Source organism: Zophobas morio, unplaced genomic scaffold (assembly GCF_036711695.1).
Source record: "Zophobas morio isolate AGI-343-1 ecotype UQ-CSIRO unplaced genomic scaffold, CSIRO_AGI_Zmor_V1 ptg000058l, whole genome shotgun sequence".
Lineage (NCBI taxonomy): Eukaryota > Metazoa > Arthropoda > Insecta > Coleoptera > Tenebrionidae > Zophobas > Zophobas morio.
This window is the reverse complement of record NW_026972163.1, coordinates 6,044,661-6,069,076: the sequence shown is the minus strand read 5'-3', so window position 1 is coordinate 6,069,076 and position 24,416 is coordinate 6,044,661. Positions and strand designations below refer to the sequence as shown.

Genomic DNA, 24,416 nt, shown 5'->3' with positions numbered 1-24,416 from the left:
TGTGGAGCGCTACAACCGTGTGATAGGGACGGCGATTCGATGCTATATTAAGGGTAACCACGAAAACTGGGATGCCGAGATAGCGAAGATCGGATATGCCATTAGAACCGCTGTTAGTGAAATTACTGGTTTCAGTCCAGCGTTTTTAAATTTCGGACGCGTGGTCCCGTGTACCGGAGAATTTTACGGGAAAGTCTGTACCAATCCCGATATTCTTACAGCTTACGACCGAGAGAAGTACGCTAGGGACTTGGAGAGTCTTCAAAGTATTTTTCAGGGGGTCATGAAGCGCTTGAATAAGGCTTATGTTAGGAACAGCAGAACGTACAATTTACGGAAGCGCGATGTTGAATTCTTTGTCGGTGATCGAGTGTGGAAACGGAATAAAGTACTGTCCAACGCATCCAAAGCGTTCGCCCAGAAACTAGCACCGCGTTATGTTCCGTGTACGGTACGGAGAAAGTTGTCTAAGCTTGCTTATGAGCTGGTGGATGAATCCAACGCAAATATAGGTGTTTGGCACATAAAGGACTTGAAGCCCTTTATTTCGGCCGAAGATTCCGATGTCGAGTCCCAAGGTTAGTAGTTTTAGTTTCGGTTTGTTAACTTTCAATTTTCAGTTTAGTTTTTTTTTCTTTTCTCTTTCTTTCCTTTTTATTTTCATTGTTGTTGGAATGATTTTCGAAACCCGATTTGCGACCTACCCAATTTGTGACTTTTCCCGGCTGTGACATTTCATCTTACCGCGTCATTCATATGACTTTCAGTTAATACCCGTTCTATGCTATTAACCGTTCGGTACGCGCAGTTACCCAATTATAAGGACGAAAGCGAGAGTGTTCCCGACAACATTTTTTTTTGTAATAAGGTGTTGCAATTTTGTTTCATTAGAGGTTTTTCCAGAATTTTCTTTTTGTTAAAAAATATATTCGTTGCACGTCATATATTTTTTTCTTTTAGGAGGGGGGTAGTGTAACATGAAAATGTTACCACGATTTAAATAGCGCGCGCATTTAGAGAGTAGGGGGGTAGGAGCTGGAAGGTTCGAGAAGAGCGTGGCTTGGGGTTTTGAGACGGCGACGAGAGAAGGTCGAGAAAGAAAGACACGGAAGTTTTGGGGTGTCGTTGTTCACGAAAAAGGGGTGAAAAGTTAGTGTCAAGGAGAGGTGTCATCCTGTCATCCTGGTAAGTCTGTCGAACCGCCAACCTGGAGGTAAATTAACCGCGTTCATGGACTGCTAAACGCTACAACCAACCGAACTCCTGCCCACCACATTTTTTTGATTTCAAGTCATAGTTTTTTTTTATAGTGTAATTAGTCCATTTAATTTATTTTATATAAATAAAAAGAGCATTGGTGAAGTTGGGTGGTCTCAGTCCCCCCAACCTTCCTTTCCACCATAACGACTGAGTGGCGCCCTATTATTTTTGGTTAGGAAGAGTTTAGCAACGAAGTTGAATCCAAGGTAAGTGCAAACACCACGAGAAGAACCCGCTCTCCGAAAGTAGCACCGGCGTAAAAAGAAGATAAGAGGTTATACAGTTTAAACTTTAGTGCGTTACCAGTAATTGATGTATTGGTTGTAAAAATTTGCATGGCTCATGGTACTCTTAATGTTATTGTAGTAGTTTATGTTCCTCCAGCCCCAAGAGTTAGTGCCGGTGATGTAGAACTGTTTTTTGAACTTCTTTCCTCATTATGTTCATTACTAGGTAATAACATAATCATTCTTGGGGACTTCAATATACCAAGTTACTCTGCTTATTTAGTAAATTCTCAATTAAAAGATTCAAAAACTAATTCACTTCTTTACTTCTTAAATTTAACTAATTATCATCAATATAATTATATTACAAATAATTACGATAGATTATTAGATCTAGTTTTATCAGATAAGCAGTGTGTAATTGTGAAAGCTAGTGACGTATTACTTAACGAAGACGCCCATCACCCGAGTTTAGAAATTGAAACAAACTGCCTCAAGTTGTGTCATGGTAAATATTTGTATAATGGCAATTTTAAAACCTATAATTTCAGAAAAGCTGATTTTTATCAGTTGTACAGCTTACTCCTGAACACAGACTGGTCCTTTATTACTAGCTGTACTGATGTAGACATTGCGTGCTCCTTTTTTTACTCCAAATTAAACAACATATTTGAGTTGTCAGTTCCTAAAAGCAGACGATTCAAAAAACGTCAGTACCCACCATGGTTTAATCGCCACATTATTCAAAAACTTAAGCTAAAATGGAAACTTTGGGCTATTTATAAACGTAGTAATGATGTTGAATCCTATAATAAATTCAAAAATTTAAGAGCTGAGATTAAAAATGAGATCAAACTGTCCCATATTGCATACATGCAAAACATCGAAAGCAATATTCCTTCTGATCCGAACCTTTTCTGGCAGTATATTAGGAGCTTTAAACAAGAAAATCTCATACCGAATTCGATGACGTACAATAATAAAATTATAAACGGTCTTATAAACATCGTTAATTCATTTGCTGACTTTTTTCAGCAATCTTTTATCCCATCTGATCCCTCTGGTGCAATTTTCTCCTATCACTGTACCTCAGTTTTTAGAAAATTTTTCAGTGAAGAAGAGGTTCTCCACATTCTGCAAAAAATGAAAAACAAAATGACATCTGGGCCTGACGGCATCCCGTCTTTTCTATTAAAGGATTGTGCAAGCGTCCTTGCTTTTCCATTAATGATTATCTTTAATCTTTCGATTAGTTCTGGAATATATCCTACTCTTTGGAAAGAGTCATACGTTTTTCCTGTCTTCAAAAAAGGAAACAAAAGCGAAATAGAAAATTATCGGCCCATAACGTTGCTGTGTAACTTTTCTAAAGCATTTGAAACATTATTACATAATGCTATTGTTCATCATATTAGAACATATATCACCCCATTACAGCATGGCTTCTTCAGAGGTATATCTATTGAGACTAATCTTTGTTGTTTCACTCAATTTGTTGCAGAATCATTTGATACTGAAGCCCAGGTTGATTGTATTTATACCGATTTCTCAAAGGCATTTGACATTTTTACGTTGAATTTTCAAGAATAAACGTACATATGTTTTCACCTATTGTCACTATGTGTCGTAACTATAATTTATACAGAAATCAGTTTGACCTATTCAACAGCAGTATCCGCCAAATTAAAAGTTTGCGTTTATAATTTTGAATTAGATTTTCTCTCTTTTTTTTTTTCTTAATTCTTTCCCATCCTTATAAATGGTTTATCTGTTAGGATGGCTAAATAATAATAATATTGCCTTAAAAAATTTATGGAAAGCGGTTTCCCTAGATTATATTCCAAAGCCCTTAAAATAGTGATTTTCATTTTAAAAATCTCTTTCGCTGTATACATGTTGTCACATATATACACGAAATTCTCGACTTCCGGGTAGTGCGTCTCTTCGTATTTAGAAGCAATCAATAGAGCCGAAGCTCCCACTAGCTGCAAATTTTCTTTGCCCACCTGAGTGTTGTCTTGGAGGTACCTGTCAAACAGCGAAATACATATATGTAGGGATTCAAGGCATAACTTAAATTTCTCGTGGACTTGGACCAACCAGTTTACTAAAATGGCACGCATTCGAGGCGTCGACTGATGGTCTTCCAGAAAATTCGGTTTTATGGGGTAGGGGAGACCTGTCCAAAACCGTATACCGGGGTAAAACCGTATAGTGCCCTTAGAACTGCTGGTTGTTTAAATTTGCCGCTCAAACTTCTGTCAATGGGATCTACCAATGAGAGCCATTTGTCGACAAAAACTTGTTAATGCTGCCACGCTCGTTACAAAATTAAATAAATTTAATATTTTTCGGGTGCTGTAATCTAATTATTATTAACTAAATAATCACTGCAAGTGTATACTGCTAACGGCATTCAATGTAAGTACGTAATTTACGATATCATTGTATGTGTTTCTACTATTATTTTCAGTGTTTGTCTTAACCGATTTTTTTTGTGTTTGTTGTGATGAGCAAAATGTTCATTTGAGGTTACCTTGGGGCAGAACCGTACGAGCTTCTAAGTAATTCGCAGTCGAAAATTAAAAAACCAAAGTTGAATCTGTCAGAAACCAAGAAAAAAAATAAAGATAAAGTAGAAAGTAAAACTGGAGATAGTAAAGATCTTTGCCTGTACCGTCTTGAAAAATATGGTCAAAGTCGCATGGATGAGGGTTGGGTACAGTGTACTTCCTGTAATGGCTGGGCCCATGAAGGTTGTACAGGTTACGATTCCGATGATCTTGATGATTTTTTGTGCAATAAATGTTTGGTGAGAATGTTGGCGCAAAATCGTATATTGTGTACGGTTTTGGACAGTACACGGGGTAAAACCGTAATTAGAAGTGTTTTTGTTTTAATATTTTTATTTCGTAGATAAGTTACATCTTTCGATTTTTGTTCTTACAATTATGTACCTAATAAGACTGGTCAATGAAAATGTTGATTTGACAATTCTATTGTGTATTATTACAGAGATATATACATTTCCGCTTAGCTATACGGTTTTGGACAGGTCTCCCCTACTTCAGTTCCAGTTCGTGGAGATATTTAAAAATATCGTCCTGATATTCTGATGCCATTTGCGGGTGATTGTAGATTTTAGGGTCATGTTCAAGAATAGTTGTTAATTGGGAAGAAGAGAAGGCTTTGACGATGGAGTGGTTTTCGTTTTTTGCTGGTTGGACGGGCTTTGGGGCTTCTTTTTGGTCTTGGGCGGGGTCTGACTTCTTGATTTTGGGTTTGTTATCGATAAGTTTGTTGCTTAGCTCGTCTAACGGTGGTCGTTTTGTTAGGGAAATCTGTTTGATGGGGTGAGATTTCCCTGGCTTGATAGTGATATTTTCACGGTCAGTAACTGCGGGGACGAGCTCAGGATGTCGCCGGCGGTGGGCCATCTGAAAGAGCAAAAATATTAAGGATAGTTTTTGTTTTGTTTTTTTAACTGACTGGGTAATTTTTAACTGCTTGTAAAGCAGCGTTTTTACTGCAATTAGACCTCACAATATAACGTGAAAAGCTTAAATTTGAAACGTTTGACAAAAACTACCATCAAATTGATCGTTATCAACTTATTAACGGTTACTTCCGATTAAAAATAAAAGCAATTTAACTCTCAAATGAATAACTAAATTCAAATAACTCACCTTGCACTGTGTTTAAAATTGGTAAAATTCTGTATAAAATATAACACTCAGTTTTGTTAACAATGTACATGATAGTCACAGAATAAATGATAGTTCACTGACTGTCGAAAACTTTTATCTTAGGATAGCGCGCGCATTACAGTTATAAAAAAATCGGGTCTAGCGTAAGCCGTATTGCCGCTTAGTACCTTCGTCGTAGTTGCCACATCACCAACAAACTTCTTCAATGCATCTCGATCACCGAAATGACAGGTTCTAACCTTACGACAGCTTTAATGATAATAAAATGATGTAAAGCTGAAGATATTAGATACTAAATACGAACATTATTTTCTTTTTGCTTCTTATCAATGCTCCAACTGTATCAAATGTGTTTATTGAAATAATGTACTCCCGTACTGGTGGTTTATGAATCCTCCTTGATATTTATCACAACTACTTTACAAAAATTATGTTTGTGCATCCTTGTAATTACAATTTATGTAATCGATACCTCATGTGTCCATGAACTGTTTGGTCATTCAACGGGATAAATGGATGATTTAGAAATTGTACACTGCTCTGTGTGAGTTCGAATCTCAATCTTACCGAGTGTTTTTTTTAGTGTGACTTTGTATTATATATATGTACTTTTTATTTATAGGGATTATCACAAAATAAAAAATTGGTCGAAGGGTATTTCAACAGAACTTTCCTCGCCCCTGAAGTGCAGCGTTTTTTGTTTTCTGATAACCTCTAAAAGTAAAAACCAGTGGCGTAAATAACACTCCCGCAGCTTATTTGAGTAGAATTTTTTCTTTAATTCTTAATTTTTTTGTTCCTTTATTTTTTAAAGTTTTCAAGTTTAAATTTTTCAATTTTTCAACTTTTCCATTCAATTTTTCGATTTGAGTTTCTCGAGTTTTCAATTTTTAATTTTTTCATTTGCAATTTTTTGTTTCAATTTTTTATTTTCTTTATTTTTCCAATTTTTCAATGTTTCGAATTTAAAATTGTTTGTTTTTTCAATTTCACTTTTTTCAATTTTTCGTTTCATCAGTTTTCAATTTTCAATCTTTCAATTTTTCGTTTTTTACTTCCCGAGCGTAAGCAAAGGAAGTATTGTAATCGAGTCCGTCGGCCGACTCTCTACTTTTACGTTTTCTCGATCTTTCATGACTCCGAGAAGACGAAGAAATAGGTCTCCCGTTTCCGTCTGTCTGTCCGTCTGTCCGTCTGTCTACCGTCCCGGATTTTTATTAGACAGATAATCTCCGAAAGTACTGGGCCGATTGTTGTCAAATTTTGTATTTGTATTAGGAATATCATGTAGATGGTAAAACGCTAAACAAAATTTGTCTAATCATCCCCACCACTAATGTGATGACGTCACTTCAAAATTGTACATAGTAATTGGGTTTTAAATTGTATTAAATAACATAGTCTTATACATGTAGTTTATGACTCTGGATTGAGATTTTACCCGAAACGTCCAGATTTTTGGAAAAAAATCAAAATTATTAAACAACATTTTGACATTTAATTTGGAATCTACAGAACCGAATGCTTTGAAATCTTGCAGATGGTTTACACTTGTGATAAGCATCATAAAATGTTAATCACAATATATTTAGTTATCCCCTCCAAAAAATTGATGACGTCACCCCAAAATTTTGCTGAATAAATCCTACATAAAATGTACAAAATATGATGAGTCTTTTCTTGTAATTAATCAATCCATTCATATTTTTTTGAATTTCCATATACAGGGTGACTCAAAAAATTGAATGAATTCGCATATTTATTTTATTGATTTAATCAAGAACTATAAAACCGAATGCTTTGAAATTGTGGAAATGTTTTAAATTTATCATAAGCATGGTAAATTTTTGATCAAAATATATTTGCTCATCCCCCCTAAAAAATAGACAACGCCACCCCAAAATTTTGCTGAAAAAATCCTACCTAAAATGTAGAAAATATGATGTGTCACTTCTTGTGATCTATCATTCCATTCATATTTTTTGGATTTGCATATACAGGGTGACCCAAAAATAATGAATGGGTAAATTAATTTTATTGATTTAATCAGGAACTACAAAACCGAATGCTTTGAAATCTTGCAGATGTTTTAAGGTTATAAAAAGCATAGTAAATGTTTAGTCAAAATATATTTGCTTATCCCCTCCAAAAAATTCATGACGTCAGCTCGAAAATTTGCCGAATAAATCCTATCTAAACTGTACAAAATATGATGAGCCTGTACTTGTGATTTATCACTACCTTCATATTTTTTGGATTTGGTTATACAGGGTGACTCTAAAAAATTAATGAATGCGTAAATTTATTTTATTGATTTACTCAGGAACTACAAAACCGAATGCTTTGAAATCTTGAAAATGTTTAAAAGTTATCATAAGCATGGTAAGTTTTTGATCAAAATGTATTTGCTCATCCCCCCTAACAAATTTATGACGTCACCACAAAATTTTGCTGAATAAATCTTATCTAAAATGTACAAAATATGATGAGTCTCTTCTTGTGACCCAAACAAATTAATGAATGCGTAAATGTATTTTATTGATTTAATCAGGAACTACAGAACCGAATGTTCTGAAATCTTGCAGATGTTGTGAGGTTATAAAGAGCATAATAAATTTTTAGTCAAAATATATTTGGTTATCTTCTCCAAAAAACTGATGACGTCAGCTCAAAAGTTTACCGAATAAATCCTATCTAGAATATACAAAATATGATGAGTCTGTACAGATGAATTACAATCATCATTCCATTCATATCTGAATTAGCATATACCGGGTGACTCAAAAAAATTAATGAATGGGATCTACAAAACCGAATGCTTTGAAATGTACTGTGAAAAAAAATCATAATAGGCATGCAGTAGTCACGTTTCCGATAGCGAGGGAAGTACTGTCTAAATTCTTTAGACCAATTTTTATGGAATAGATTAATATTTTAAAGTGGAAAGAGCATAGCAGTAAGAGTTTTAACACAAATGAATATCACAATAGCAGACGCAACACGCAGTGAAATTTTTTTGCGAATTGTCAAGAGCACGTTAGTATTTTCCTAGTGTTGTGCCTGTCTATTTCTCAAAACTTTCAATGCACGTGCCTCAGTTTAGGTATTCCCAACAGAGAAATATTTGTAGCCAATATGGAGTAGAGACATTAAGTTCTGTCGCTTGCACTCAACTCATGACAAGAATCTGGCGGCGTGTCTTGTGAACTAGATGATGGGAAATGACTTGTGAATAAACACATTTATGGAGAAACCAGATGTTTGTGCGTGCATCTTTGCTTCCGTTACTGCTCGAGTTGTTAATTCATCTATATGGATAGTTTTATATCACTCTCTCGACGTTACTAAGTTTTTTTTATACAGATTTATTAGTGCAAACGAGAGATCTATTACAGAGTATGATCCATTAGACATTTAATACCTAGAAAACGTTGGTTGTGTAAGTAATCATTTTCGGCTCAATATAAAACTGGCTAAATACAAAGCAGGTAGGTAGGTACTGATACATAAATTATTAAATTTCAACATTCATGTATGCTAGTCCAACTGAATAATTCGTGGTAGGTACACTATAGAAAAATGGCTTTTTTGTAAAATCGTATCAAAATGAAGTAATTTGAGGGAGTAAATAATGCCTTTTGTGCCCTAAAGCCGAAAAAAACAACAATTGCTATAACTATTTTACCTAATACCTAATAAATAATGAAAACTGAAAAAACTAAAACAATAAACAAAATAACTTGTTTACATTCACATTAATATCTATTTTCAAAGTCAACACTTGACTTTGCTGTATATTTCGGTCAGTAGCAGGATTGACACATAAAGGTTCTTCTCATTAGAATTTTTGCGACTTTTTTTGAAACAAACAAATAAAACGTTTTCATTAATCTGGCGGTTAGCGATGTTTTTCTGGGTGCATCATTGCAAAAATTCTTTGAAAGTTTTTTCATACATTTTTCTTGACTTTCGTAGCAATAACTCAAGTGTTACAGTACAGCTTTTGCTTCTTCAGCTAAAATAGCTATTTATACTTGTTTTCCCTTTTCGAACATATTTTTATCACAAATTCAACTTCTAAGTGAAACACGTCAATAACGTTTCTAACTTTAATGTTTTTTTTTTTTTTGTTTTTTCCAGCACATTGGCAACCAACTATATAACTTTATTTTTGAAAACGAATTGTGCCATTTATTTTTTTAATGCTTTAAGGTGGATTTAATCGATTTTACAAAAAATCTCAATTGCTTTTCGGGCGTGAACGAGGATTTTGACCCTTCGGCTTCTTATAATCCATTGGCCCTTCGGGCCTCGGGCTTATAAATCCGCCGCTGCCTAAAATCGCCTTCATCACACCCTTAATCTTTAATACAAAAATATCTATTTTATCAACATCGAGGAATATGAAATTGGGACAAAATCAAAGATTGTTTACGCTGGGTTTCTCGGTTGTGCGCACGTGCGAGCAGGCTAGAAAATTCTTTCGTTTTACCGGTATTCCATAGACGTATATGTCAGTTATTTTGTCCCCCCACGTACCGTCTGTCTTTATACGTTATGTGTAATTTTTTTTTATAAACTCAGCATGGTGAGTTGCAAACTTTGTAAATCATGAAATGGAAGCAAACAATTTTGGAAAGACACGTTTAATTTTCACAAGCTTCAGTTTGGTTCATCTCGATGACCGATGATAAATCAAATTGTTCCGCCACTGGTTAGAAATAGTTTCGAACCAAGGGGTGTGGTTAACTTGAGTGCATAGTCGTAAACGGTGTCTAGATTTAAAAAGGTCAGCACCACAAATTTCAGCGTGTTATCTCTCCGTTGTTAATCCACCCTCCTCGGTTTCATTACTTTCGAGCGAAAAAGTAGTTAACCGAAGGACACAGGTGAACTATTGCTCAAGAAAATATTGACACTTTCCCAGAGGTTTGTGTAGTATTTTATTCACCGTAATTTTAAAGAGCTTCTAAAAAGAATTGAGAAATTAACATTTATAACTTGACGCGCCTTACAATTTTTGATGTTTTAGGGTGAAAGTGATATATAAGTGACACATCACTTGCTTATAAAATTGTGTTTAGCTAAAGTAATAGGAAAAAGATCCTAGTCTATTATACGTACAGGATAATTTTGTTATTACAAGCTTTTTTTTACTTATCGACAATTTAAAAAAAACTGCATATGGCTCCCTCTACTCCTCAAAATACTTTGAAAAGATGGTCCTACCTAATTTGGTGAGACAGTTATTGTTTAAAACTAAAACTTTAAACACAAATATAAAGAGTTATATACCTACTTTTTATAACAATAATAAACAGTAAATAAAAACTTTGTAAATGTAAAGATCTAATTTCTCACATATTTTTTAAGTGTAGATAACATAAAAATCATCGACGATTTTTTTTAAAGTAATAAAAATAAATCAGTGTCGGTAAACTGAACAAGAACCTATAATTCTCATTCTACGAATAACTAATTCCGTGGTGGAAATCACGACAACCTTCTCATAAAGTTGTGTCTAAAAAGTACACTGCCATCTCGCCTCTCATGCCGGTACGACTGACTCAGAAACTTCCAATCAAGCTTATACAGTTCGATGGAATAGGTCCCAGTATAATCGGGAGCGTTTCTGTCACTTCACACCTGGCATGGACCTTCAAAAAATTTTTCTGTGGCTTTACGTAAATCCTTATCGGAAACTGGTGCAGCAACTAAGTATTTCCACTTTCCCTGAAAGGCATTTTGTCGGGAGTTGCATACAAGTATTCCGCAGCCTTTTGTGTCGCCTGGCTTTCTCGTACCCATTTCATGTCCTCAGGCTTATCACCAATCAGACCTAATACAAGATGCAAGATGGGGTTGACACAGAACGATAAAGGCGGTGTGTTTGCCTAATCGAAGCATCGAGTTATACCCTACTGATGGCTATCCCGGATAGGATCATGCGGTCTTTGGCTGCTCCCCCTTACAAATACTTTGAAATCTTGCAGAAGTTTTAAAGTTATTGTAACCACGGTAAATTATTAATCAAATATGTCTGTGTATTCTCCCCAAAAAAATGATGACGTCATCTCAAAATTTTCTGGAATAAATTCTACCCAAAATGTGCAAAATATGATGAATTTTTACTTGTGATCTATCATTGCATTCATATCTTTTAGATTTGCTTAAACAGGTGGCTCAAAAAAAGTGAATGAGTCAGTTTATTTTATTGATTAAATCACTTCATTTTCCCAGAAAATTTTGGGAATATAATACTGTTATTTTTAGTATTATACTGCACGAAAATGCTGCTGTATATGTTTCATTGTACTTGAGGTGCGAAGGAAATTCTGTCGAAACAATTTTATACCAATTTTTTTTTCTAGATGTTTTTTATCTATGGTTTGTAGGCTTCACAAAAATTGCTTTCACATATACATGTTTTTTATAATATAAATGATTCTAAGGGCGTATTTGGCCATGGATTTAAAAAATCCCGCTTTGCTGAAAGTATGCCTCATTGGTTCTCAGTTGTCATTATTTGTAACCCGTCATTTAAAGTCATGGCTTGTATTGTTCTAAAATTTTTCAGGCGTGAATTACAATAATTCTAGTTGATTCAAGCTCCAAACAACAAAGCAGTCTTTCTCAAGACTTGATGTTTGCGTGCGAAAATTTTGTTTTTGTGCTAGGAAACGGAGACCGTGAAAATGGTTTATTTTGGTGAATAAGACATTTTCATTGTTATGTCTTAGTATCGCAATGGGACATTTGTAGACAGAGAGTGTGTGTATTCTGTAACCGTTTGTAAGCAAGAATATCTGGTCAAATACCCTGATTTGCAAATTCAAGAAACATCGTTAGAGGCTCACATTAAAAATGCAATCAATAGATTTGTTTGAATTGGCGGTGCCAACAAAGGGAAATCTCCTGGAAGACCTTCAGTATCCGAGAATGTTGTTACTAGTTTGAAACAACGACTCCAGCAGAATCCGCAAATCTTTTTTGACAACATAGTCTCAGCAGTTAGGAGTTCCTGCGAGCACATGTCACAAAGTAGTGAAAAAACGACTGCATATGTATTGTTACAAAATAACTATTGTGCAACAACTTTTACCAGTAGATCCTCCACGCCGCGTGGAATATTGCAATTGTTTTTGGAATACTTTAAATGATGATAAGTTCTGGACCTCACATTTTTTAGTGAATAAGCGTGGTTTCATTTATCTGGCTATTGGTCGGCGGAATACCCACATGTTTTTGTAAACGCCTTTTCATACCCATATTTCACGCCACAGGGTTTTCAATACTTTGATATGGGAAACGCAAAGTGTTTCAGCGACAAGTGGATAAATTGGCAGAGTTACAACATGAAATTGAACAGTGGATCCAAAGCACTGACGAAAGGATGTTACAGAACATTTTTGAAAATAAGAAAAAGAGAGTGACCATGTGCCTTGGACAAATTGGTGAACATTTTCGACATTTACTGTGATGTTTAACCACAATAAATTTGTTTATGTTTATCGTATTTTGAATTAGTTTTATTTTTTAACAACATAAGATATGAAACATTTAGGCAACCAGTTATACAGATGCGTATGGTGTTTGTCGTGCGTCTTTGGGAATTTAGTAAATCACATATAAAGTGACAGACGGCACACTTCCATGACCTGCTTCGACCCTATAATAATAATTAATAGAAACCCTCTATTTAAATGTAGCCTGATTTAAGGATTGCAAATACGTGTGCGTAGAATAACTTTTTGTTGTTCTCTAAATATATATTCTATAATTTCGATAACTGTCGTGTGTACCATTGTCTATCAAGTATAAATAAAAATGTATTTCAAGATTGCATTGATACAAATTTTTACTGTAACTATAAATAAAATATCTCCGAATTAATAAATATATGCTGATTGTTGGTTTATAAACAAAAAACCTCGGAAAGCATATCCCCTTTCAAACTTTTGTTGTCTTTCATATCAGGGGTAGAAATATATAGTCTGCATTGCAGCATGCATTATTACACCAATGGTTCCTACTTTTTCATTTAGTGAAATACTACATAAAGTCGTATGTTAGACTTAAGGACAAAGAAACGTGATTTGGGTTAAAATTTTTAGGAGATTCGTATATTGTAAGCTATATCCAGACGTGCATTTAGCCACAATTCAATGTGGTAAAAATTTAGAGGAACACCATACAATCAAGTAAATAAACATAGTGTATCTGTCATTTATATCACCCTGTTTTGACACATAAATGAAGTGAGGTTTAAAATCTTACCAAATCAAGCTATTGGTGCGAATCACTTGGTCTGCGACTTGGTGTATTGTACGATTCCTTTACAGTGAGAATTGTTGAGTTATAACTTATAACCAACGCGCGGAATTGTATCTCACACGCTAGATCCAGTGCTGTCGCGGCGAAAGTTTGATTATGAATATATTTTTCTTTTGGACTATATCAACATAATATAACATTTCAAGATCACAAATCTGTGGTCCTGTGGTTGAAAAATTAAAAAGGGCATCGAGTATTATTATTTGAAGTAATATAGTAGGTAACATAGAAGTAATTTTTTTACTAGCTGTAAACACTCCTAGCGACGCACTGGCTACGACCTTGTGGACCAGATCAAAGCGTCCCCGCTACTCGCCGTAAAACACCCTTTACTTCAACTGGGGGACTGCAGCGGGCAAGATTATTTTCTCAAGGAGCTTTTGTAACATTACAAAATAATGTAGGGTAATTCGAGGGAATATCGCCATAGAGTAAAGATGGCCAACGCCTCTATACAAGCAACCCACTAATAGATACTACTGTTCGTGCATAGTTTCTGGAGCCAAAACTTCTGAAGGTGTAAATTTTACAGGTGTTACGTAGATATGACAACCAAAAGTTTTTAAGCATCCACTTTCTGGTACAATAATATCGTGTATAACATTCTTGATTGCTCTATTTTGTTCCCTTAGTGTTCAAATAATGTCTCACGATTAATATAACCTCAAACCGACATGAAATGTGGATGTGTCGCCCGTGGAGACTATGGTCATCTCTCCTCTACAGAAAGAGGAGTTGGCCAACATTTTTTGAGGATAATTCACCATGGCTATCTATCCCATAATTATGATTGATTTTTCAGATGTCGATCATACATAAACGAAAGGCATTACATAAACGTGAATTATGGTCCCAAGAAGGTCTAATACAAGCAATGGAGGCTGTAAATAAAGGTCGACGTGCCTCTATTTAATATGACATTCCGCGAAAAACATTAGAACGACGTTTAAAAACAAATAATACAAGTAAAGGTAGATTGGGACCTAGTGGTCTTTTTGGGGATGCAGATGAAAAAAAATTGTAAATCATATTAAAAAAGTGCAGAAAATGGGATTTCTGCTAACAAGAAACGACATTCGCCACATTGCTTTTAAATTTGCTGAGCAATGCAAAATCCCAAATCGATTTAACAAAGTTACTGGAAAAGCTGGGTATCCTTGGCCTCAACTATTTCTGCGTCGGCATCCTGAGATTCGAGTTCGTAAATCATACGAGAGTAATATTCAGAAAAAACACGAAGTTATAGCAAGTCCTGAAAAACAAGACCATAACTCTATTCAGCAAACCATCGATGAACCGCAAGCTGGTCCCTCGCACTCTCTAGAAGAAGAACAAGACAAATACACCTGCCATGAAGCAGTGGAAAGCTTCTCAGATATCGATATGCTGGCTGTGGAATTAAACCAGACAAAAGGTGAGAGACAACCCAGTACATCACATGCAGAAAAACAAAAAGAAAAAGAAACTCCTTTTAAAATATTAGAAAACATCTCGGAAGTACCGAAGCTGACTGTGGAACGAGCTAAAAAGCGAGCAAAAAGTGTTGCTTGCTTATTAACTTCACCAGAGCATATACAAAAATGTAGAATTAATCAGGTAAAGAAGCAAAATACGAGTCAAAAAACCAGCGGTAAGATGAGGTCACAGCGTCCAATGGTGGCAAGAAATCTTACAAAACAACACCATCTTCCTCGCTCCGAAAGAAGAGAAAATATTCTTCAGATTCTTCATTCGAGTGTACTAATGATGAATCTGATGATGAAACATGTATAATTTGTGGAGAACAAGGGAAATCGGATCTCTGGTATCGCTGCATTTCATGCGGAACTTGGGTGCACAAATTATGCAGTGGAAAAAATACACCGAAAAATTACATATGCGATTTTTAATTAAACGTATAATCTGGACGTTCTTTTTAACATTTTTACTAGTTGCTTGGATTTGTACCCACCTTTTTTTTTGTTAAATTTGTTTATTTTATTTGAAGTTTTTATGACGAATGTTCTTTGTTTTTGTGTTTTTTAATAAATGTTTTATAAAAATTATTTTTTTATACGTAATGTCTGTAAAAAATGGTATGGCCATCACTCCCTACACAGTATGGCCTTCTCACCTCACCCTTCAAGGAGAGAAATGTCCATCCATCGATAAAACAACAAAAATTCACTGTGAAGGTCTTTAGCATTTATTGACTGATATGTGAAATCTATGGTGTAGCAAAACATTCTCCTTCAAATTTGAAGTCATTTGCTTTCACAGTAACACAGAAATTGTCAAAAAAGTAAACCATGGTCGCGTCCCCTCGAATTACCCTATATTAGAATTTCATTTGTTGTCACTGTCTCTTTGTTCTTCTTTTAAAAGTTGTCCTAGCCCTTTCCTGTGAAGCTTTTCTTGTAGAAGAAATATTATTTGCAGCGGCATGTTAGTGCACTACATAAGTTTTCTTGAGACAGTTTTAATGTTTTTATATCTTGTCTTAACGACGCACATAAGTGTCTCTTTTAAAGATAAAAATAAATTTTTTAATAACAAATTTTTTACTACTTGACAACACACTTACAAGTAACCCAACTGTTGTTGATTCAGTAAGTGACCCTAGTAGTTACAGTCGTTTCCAGAAAATTTCGGGCCATATGAGCAAATCAGGTTCTCATAGATCAATGAAAAGCAATGGGAATATGACGATGTCATTTGCCTGAAATGTTTTGGAAACGCCGGTACCAATAACTGATCGATATAATTTTAACTTTGCATGCTATTAAACATGAAATAATAATTCTGGAACGTTAAACAATTCTCTTCTCTCTACAGCTGATGGTTCGTAAATAATTTCCACAATATTTTCTGTGCCGTATTATATAGCGTATAAGAAAATTGTGGTCGTCAAAATCATTTTTTGACACAGCAACGTATACTCTGTTGTAAAAAGGCTTAACCTCTCAAATGTTTCTTGACGCTGCGTGTCATTCTGTTTCTCTTGTCAAAGTGCGGGAGACTTCATAATTAGCAATTATTCTCCGTCTTGAAGGGTCAAATCCTAATGCATATTTGTTTGTATTTTTCGTATGTCTCTCTCTACATACGAGACGAACTTTGAAACAAGTTCCTTTCGCACTTTTCAGGAAATAGTTTGTGTTTCCAGTGGTCTTCGTTTTCAAAATGTGATTAATGATTTTTTTACTTTGGTGTAACTTTGTAACATGTTGTTGTCATCTCTTATAGTTAATTATTCCTACATAAGGAAAATCGAATATGAGGAACAAAGAAGGAACTATATTGGAACATAAATTACTAACAATAAACAATAAAGTAATCTAAACAAATGTAACCAACCTAGCAATGCTGGTGCGTGAGTTGATCAGAAATAATATTATTTGGTTAAAATTAAACAAAATATGTTCGAAAGCTCAAAGATAAATTGGTGATGACTTCAAAGGACCATATGTAACACAAACACTGTTTGATAATAAATAATGGATTTATTTAGCACTATCGAGGCACTACCGATACCGACTGTTTTCGTCACGGTTCTGTTACAAGTATCAGAATAAAATTCAAAAATATTTGTGGAGGGGGGTGGTTTTCACCACCTAAGCGCTTGCGCATTACAAGGGTCTTAACAAAATGGGTTGCGTGAATTTTCTGCTATCGGAGAAGTGCTAATCGCGAATCACAAAAAAATGGGAATAATTCCCTTACCCATTGAAACAACTTACCTTTTCGCTGTTTTGTAAGACCCAAAAGGGTTGGCCGCAAAACTCGTAAAAAGAAAAAATCCAACTTTCACTTGAAAATCGGTAACCCTTATTTATTTTACACAATAATTATTAAATCACAAAAAAAAGAAGCAATAACAAAAGATAATAATAAATTTGAAAAAGAAAATTAGAACTATTTCACTTTGAAACTAAACGCCAACAAAAAGCAAATGACGCGCCTAGAAATAAGAAGTCGAACACTACAAAATTCCGACCAGAGAACTGACAAAAATTCGTCAAACGTTATGCTCTTATTACTTTGCAAAAAGTGGAGGCCCCACCCGGAATTACGGGGAGTTAACATAGAGAAACCAATGGGAATTAAAAATCCAAATCCATATGTTAAAATGAAGTACCTTCTCGTTCTCTCTCGGACTATGCCAACAAACCGCCCAAATTGCCTTTGATTTACAAACCATTATTAAAAATGATTTACTTTCCTATCGGAATTTACACTGAGAGTGCGGCCTTTGAGGTTATTTGATATCCGCTAATTAGAAAAATTGTGAGCTAATACATCAAACAAGGTTTGCCAAAGTGTGAAATAATATAATAAATAAAGTGCTATAAGAAGTTAGCAGTAGTAGTAAGTAATAACTAAGCCCGTTTGAACAGAAAATATTAATAACGAACAACGCTACGTCAACAAGATAAGTCGAAGAGCGATCGAAATCATATCAAATCAAAATCATCATATCAAAATATAGTGCAATGAATTCAGTATAGAAGTATTCAGCTTACATGAGGGTCGAGGATTGAATTAATAATAATAATAATACATAATAATAATAGTGTTTTATTTTCAACAGGACAGACCCAATTACAGAAAATAATTACTAATAAATCTATTAAAAACTATGATATACAGGTTCACTATTATACAAAAACTGTGTAGGGATTTGTGTATTGAAATTCTCAAATGCACATTTTTTAATAAGGAATGTTCATTTTATAAAGCGGACACTGAAAAATTGCTACTAATTCGAGTACTTTGGGCTAATTTTTTTTTTATAAAAATGTTTAACAATGTTATATGAAATAATTATTCTTATTCTCTAATCAATTATATTCAGAAACTATAAAATTTTCTAACTATTGCGCGAATACCGCGAATCGCTGTTTGCACAGGTTTTTTTGTGATTTTCTTAGTAGCAGGAGGCCACATTTTTTTAAATTCTCCAAGTCATGATGTTGTTCGGCCATCTTTTCTTAACACTGCTTTCATATTTGCCCATTATCGCTCAACTGGACGAAGCTCAGAACAGTTGGGTGGTTTATCTTCCTTTTTTAAAAACTGTACATTATTGGCATTAAGAAGCTCCTGAGTGGCACCAGCGTAGTGGACCGAAGCCAAATTTGGCCAAAACGATGGAGGGATATGATATTTGCGATAAACAGGCGATAATCGCGTTTTTATACATTCTTGCCCTGTAATCATCACCCCCAATTATTCCAATCGTAAAAAAAAAACTAAAACTTTTTAGCCCACAAGAACAAATGGCTTGCCACACTAAGACTTTTTTCCCAAACTTTTCAATTTTTTTTGTTTTCATGTCATCGAGGACATCTTCCCCTACGACTGCATTATAAAACTAGGGGCCGGGTAGTGTATTGCAGTCCATTTTAATCTTCGTTTCTTTGTCCATCAAAACACAACGATTTTTTTTCCTGACCAAAATTGTTTATAACTTCCCGCTTTTTTTTTGAAACTGTATGCGCTGCTTTTCGCTTCTTTTTGGGATTTTTTGCTTTAATACGTTCTAATGTTATTCCGAGTCTTTATATTTTGTACAGTACCTACGGATGTTTTTTCCTCAATATTTTCGTTACGCGGGCCTTTTCTCGGTCTGGATTTGAGCAAATCTTCTAAAGTATTAAACTCCCCAAACTTTTTTCGAAGATTAAAACTCGAAAAAAAAGACTCAGCGTGCTTCCCAGCCCAACAAAATCAAGGCCCAATCAGAAAGCACCACAAGCAAAAGACCTGCCTGAGCCTATACATTTGTGTCATCTTACACGTTATGAACATTGCCATCTTTTTGACTAATTACTATAAAGTCACAGTTATTAGTTCGGACGTTAGCTTTTGATTACGTGTGTAAAAAGGTACATGAATTCAACTAGATGCATGTTTTGCATATTTTTAATAAAATGGTGCATATTTTGAACAAAAACATGCGCATATTTCTTGGATATTTTGATGTAAACAATCCGAACCTTACTGACTATATTAAGGATAGGAATAATTTGTCGTGTAAATGGAACTATGCTCTGTTGGACAAATAAATTATTTCAATTCATCACCAGCAAATATTCACATCACTGAAGACAAATGTGTTGATTAATTTTATGATAATCAAGACTTTTTGCCTATGCATGCAGCGATATACCGAGACATTTTTTTAACTCTGAATCTAGACCGTAAATGTCTACAGGGTTAGTCACGAGAGAATTACTTCTGAAAATTATTTTTACGCAACCCAAAATACTAATACCCTGTACCACTTGATATTATCTAAATTTAAAATGAAATGCCTAATCCATGATTGCTTTGACTTTGACAGTGTCACTTTGACGTTAATTAATTTTTAACATTTTTTTTCATCGTTGACTCGCCTCTAGAGCCCCATTGGATCGACGACATACAGTCAGATCAATCTGGGCTATACTGAAGCCGTAAGTGCTCTACCAATGTTGTTCGCCGCTAATGTGCATGTGTTAATTCGCCATCTCTGCGTCACCTAGAGCCTCTTCGAAGTGCAAATCCGCAACCTCTGGACTTCTTCGGCAATCCATTTACAAAAAAACTGTAGCATCCCCCCAAAATGCCCAACATTTTCAACAGATTAGTAGATTAGCAGATTATTTACTTACTTGTTTGAGTTTGTGTTGTAACCTTTGAATAAAATACCGTAAAAGGAATTTTTAGAAATAATTTTCTCTTGCGGTACCACCATGGACACTCGCGTAACCTCCTTTTCCACAATTGTCAAAATGAGATTGCCAAACTCAAAGCAATCATGGATTAAACATTTCATTTTAAATTCAGTTAGTATCAAATGGTACATGGTATTCGTATTTTGGGTTGCGTAAAAATAATTTTCAGAAGTAATTCTCTCGTGACTAACCCTGTATGTTTAGTTTTAAAAAACACATATCATATCATTGGTAACTATGCAACCAACATTACGCATGTCCGCCACCATGCCGCCACAGTATATATGCCCCCTAGAAAATGAAGGTGGTCACTTCGAGTAAGATTAAAGTAAATGTCGTACTTGTTTCTGTTAGTAAATAAATTTCACATGTTCGTTAATCGTGATTACTTGAGTCTGCTTGAATGTTGAATGATACTAATGACAGCACAACGACAGTTTGCAAGTTGCAACACCATTTTGTAATAAAGCGTAGTTATGCAACCAATATTACACGTATTGATGTGTGTTTTTTAAAATTGAACATAGGCCATGTACGGTCTATGTTCAGAGTTAAAAAAATATCTCTGTATAGTAGCTGCATGTAATACGTTATAAAAGGAGAAGAATAAATAATCTACATGGATGTACCACTGCAACATACTGTTCTCCTTTGACTTTAAACTGCTTGATACTTTTGACACTATTTGCAATGCATTGACCTAATTACGCAACCATTTTCAAATACCCATGTGTCATACATCACAAAGTATCCATTTTATTCTAATTTTGCATATATTCCTGTAACAACTGGATTATTGTATAAGCACCATGTTTCTAGTAGCGTGAGATGTCTTTGTACATTTGTTCAGAATAAGGAAAGCAAATGTAATATTTTTCTTTAATGAACTAACAGATACCTACTTGAAATATGCGATCAGCGCTCTCTTCCCCACTGTATGCGATCTTCACCGCAGATATTCCCAAACCCCTTCAAACCAGTTTCACGATCTATGCAGACAACACCGTCATCCTTGTACGTTCCAAATCGGCGCACCACCTACTTACAAGCTGCCAAGTTGGAGGAGTGTTGCAGAGAGATCACGAAAAGTCGTCACGGTCCGGTGGAGCACGTCCCCATGTTCGGCCAGGACAAAACAAAATATTTGGGTGTCTTCAGTGACAAAAAACTCAGTTTCATTCCTCACATTAACTACATTGTAGCCAAGACCAATGGAATCAAAGGCGTCGAACAAAAACAAACTTGGTCTCTTTCGAACAATCATTCGCCCCACCATGTCTTATGCCTCAGTAGCCTGGAGCTGTGAGCATTCTAAAACCAAATTTCATCATTTGGAAGTCCTCCAGACAAAAATTCTCCGATAAGTTTTCAGGGCCTCCTGGTTCGTTAGACACAACCATATTCTTCGGAAGGCTAATATTGCGACGTTAAAGGAATTTCTGTATGAAATTGCACTTCGCACCTTCAAGAAAGCTGAAGAACACCCCAGCATCTGGTCCGAGAAGCCATCGACTACGAGTTCGACGAGGAAGGCTCAAGAAGTCGCAAGCGGCCCAGCAGGGTGCTGCTTGACGTCAAAATCGGCATGTGGCTCCACCCCCTGCACCCACCGACCCACCGCCCTCGGTCTTACTTCTCACCGATCACACCGTCCCTAGATCCTTGCACCGATGTTGAGAGGAGGACTGTAAGATTAAAGCCTATAATGCGGAGGCAACCTCCGAGGTGAGTCAATAGCTCAGCCGAACTGCAGTGGCACAGCACCTTTGTAACCACTCAGAAGTCAGGACCCACGTGAAGAGGACAAAGTTTTAGTATCTGCGCAGATGGATGTGTTTTACGGTAGTAAGCAAGAAAACTAACACGGTGCTTCCCAAAGCATTTCCCCTCCCAGGCAAAAAAAAAAACAAAAAAAAAGCACAAACCGATACATGGTACCATACGTTTTACTATTTGTAGTGTCAAAGTGTCAACGTAATGTCACAAAACACATATGAGCTACAAAGCCGAATTTTTGCCTGGTATTGCTGATTTCCTGTTGGTAAAAAGCGACGTCGTTAATGACGTGTATGCCTCGACTCTAACAGAAGCCTCAACATGGATCGCTTCTGTTTTTCACACACACAAACACTTTTGTAATGACTAACAATGTTAATAAAATTTATTTATCTAACAGACACAAGTAAACAACAACAAACACATAAAAAGATAAATAAGTATAATGATAATAATAGAACAAAACAGAATAGAGCAATGCAGATAATAGGAGAACAAATCAAAATATTCTAGAGCAACATTAGGAAGTTAAAAGTAACTAAATTACTAAAACTAACATTAGAAAATATGAAATTGTAATTTACACAAATTTTTGAATACCAAGTTTAAACTTAACAAATCCACATGTTTAACTTGCTTGCACATATTGTTTAACCTGTGCACATTTCATTCACAGGAGAGTGAAGATATCGATGTATGTGCGCAGTAAGATAAGCAAACGTTACTAAATTAAGACATACATATATGACATTGGGTACATCAATGTTGTTACGGGACCGGGTCGTCGCGACCTCGCGGTTCCAGCGGGGAAGCGTCCGGTCTTTACCCGCGTCGGTACGCCGACTTTGTTCCAGGGTGTCGGAGTGCCCTTGGGTGATGGGGTTCTGAAAAGAACCGGTGTGGGTGCTTTGTTTGCTACGGCAAAAAACTGAGCACGGGGTTTTTCGTGAATAAAAGCCTCGATGAAAGAAGAAGGTACGGTTTATTGGGGTTGTCTGGCCGTTTAGCCGCCGGGGCGAGCACTGACGACAACAGACTTCCTTGAAACCCACGACTCAACTGCTTATTGCTCTAATTTTACGTATCTTTATATGCGGCTGCTGTCGCAGCCGCGCTCCGATTAGCGGACCGCAGTGCCGCGGATCTCGGACCGCAGTGCCGCGGATCTCGGACCGCGGTGCCGCGGATCTCGGACATGCTTAAATATTATTTGAATAAAACAACTTATCTAATTCCTTAACCTAATGATCGCACTAATCAGGCCTCCAAATGTTGGCCCGGTAACACTCTCCCCTCTTCCGAAGGCCTGACTTTGGTGCGGTGGGACCGTCAAAGTGCGTCATCGGAGTGGAATGTTTTTTTATTCCACCCCAGCTCCGTGACGTTTACTCCGGGTCCCCCTCCTCCGGGTCCATCACCTGACCAGTTCGCTCGCTGGGTTTGGACGACATCCTGATGCCTGTTCTGGGACGGTGTCGCTAGTTGGGGTCGTTCTCTGACCCGAGGCGCTGGTCTCCTTGGAAGGTAGGTGCGTGGTGGACCCTTCTGCTTGTGAGGACCATCTGTTCTGCCCGCACATGTGCGGCACGTGTTAACGAGTCGCCGAACGTCGGCGTCCATCGACGGCCAGGCGTAGTGCCGCGCGATGACGTGGACGGTTTTTTCTGGCGCGGGATGTCCGGCGTCCACGGAGTCGTGGAAAGCGCGAAACACCGCTGGACGGGCGGTGTCCGGCACGTACAGGCGTCGTTGGTCACCTCGTCGCCATAGTATGCCGTCGTCGACTACGTAGTTCTTCGCAAATCCGACGTCGCCTCTCGCCTCAGGCCCCTCTCTGGTGATGCGTCGCAGTCGGCATATCATGTCCGCGACTTCCGGATCTGTGATCTGCGCCGACTTGACCACGTCCTGGAGCGAGATCGTTGCTGTGGTCACATAGTTACTGGGTCGGACCTGGTGTAGAGGTTCCGCAGGTGGGACAACCTGCTGGTCTGCCTTTGTTGTGGGTGTCGGCTCGGCGGGAACGCCGCACTGGACCTGGAGGAGAGGTTCCGCAGGTGGAATCGCCTGCTGATCTGCCTCTGTCGTGGGTGTCGGTTCGGCGGGAACACCGCACTGGAGCTGGAGGCGAGGTTCCGCAGGTGAAACTGCCTGCTGATCTGCCTCAGCCTCGGACTCCGGTTGAAGCGTTGGACCGGCCTGGAGGTGAAGTTCTCTGGACGGCGTGGCCGGTCGATCTACTTCTGCCTCTGGCTCTGGCTGCTGATTCGCCACTCTCATGTGCTCTGGTAGGAGCATCGGAGCGGCGTAGATGTCGGGTGGAAATTGGAGAACGGGTCCCCCAGGTGGTGGGGGCCGTTTCGGTGGTGAAGCTCCCCTAGGTGGATGCCAGTTCTCTGCCGGCTCGGTTCCGT

General features: G+C 36.8%; 2 protein-coding genes across 2 annotated transcripts; one reads left to right on the top strand and one right to left on the bottom strand.

The window, feature by feature from the left end:
• The first annotated feature begins 234 nt into the window (after positions 1–234).
• Positions 235–1,065, top strand: LOC135143088 (uncharacterized). Its single transcript, XM_064074936.1, has 2 exons — positions 235–578; positions 961–1,065. Exons 1-2 carry the CDS (start codon positions 284–286, stop codon positions 969–971), a joined length of 306 nt encoding a protein of 101 aa, XP_063931006.1. The 5' UTR covers positions 235–283; the 3' UTR covers positions 972–1,065.
• LOC135143248 (G2/mitotic-specific cyclin-B1-like) lies at positions 997–11,002 on the bottom strand. Its single transcript, XM_064075127.1, has 6 exons — positions 10,841–11,002; positions 4,554–4,924; positions 4,165–4,220; positions 3,588–3,666; positions 3,381–3,515; positions 997–1,207 (listed from the first exon to the last, which is right to left on the bottom strand). Exons 1-6 carry the CDS (start codon positions 11,000–11,002, stop codon positions 997–999), a joined length of 1,014 nt encoding a protein of 337 aa, XP_063931197.1.
• Between the last annotated feature and the right edge of the window lie 13,414 nt (positions 11,003–24,416).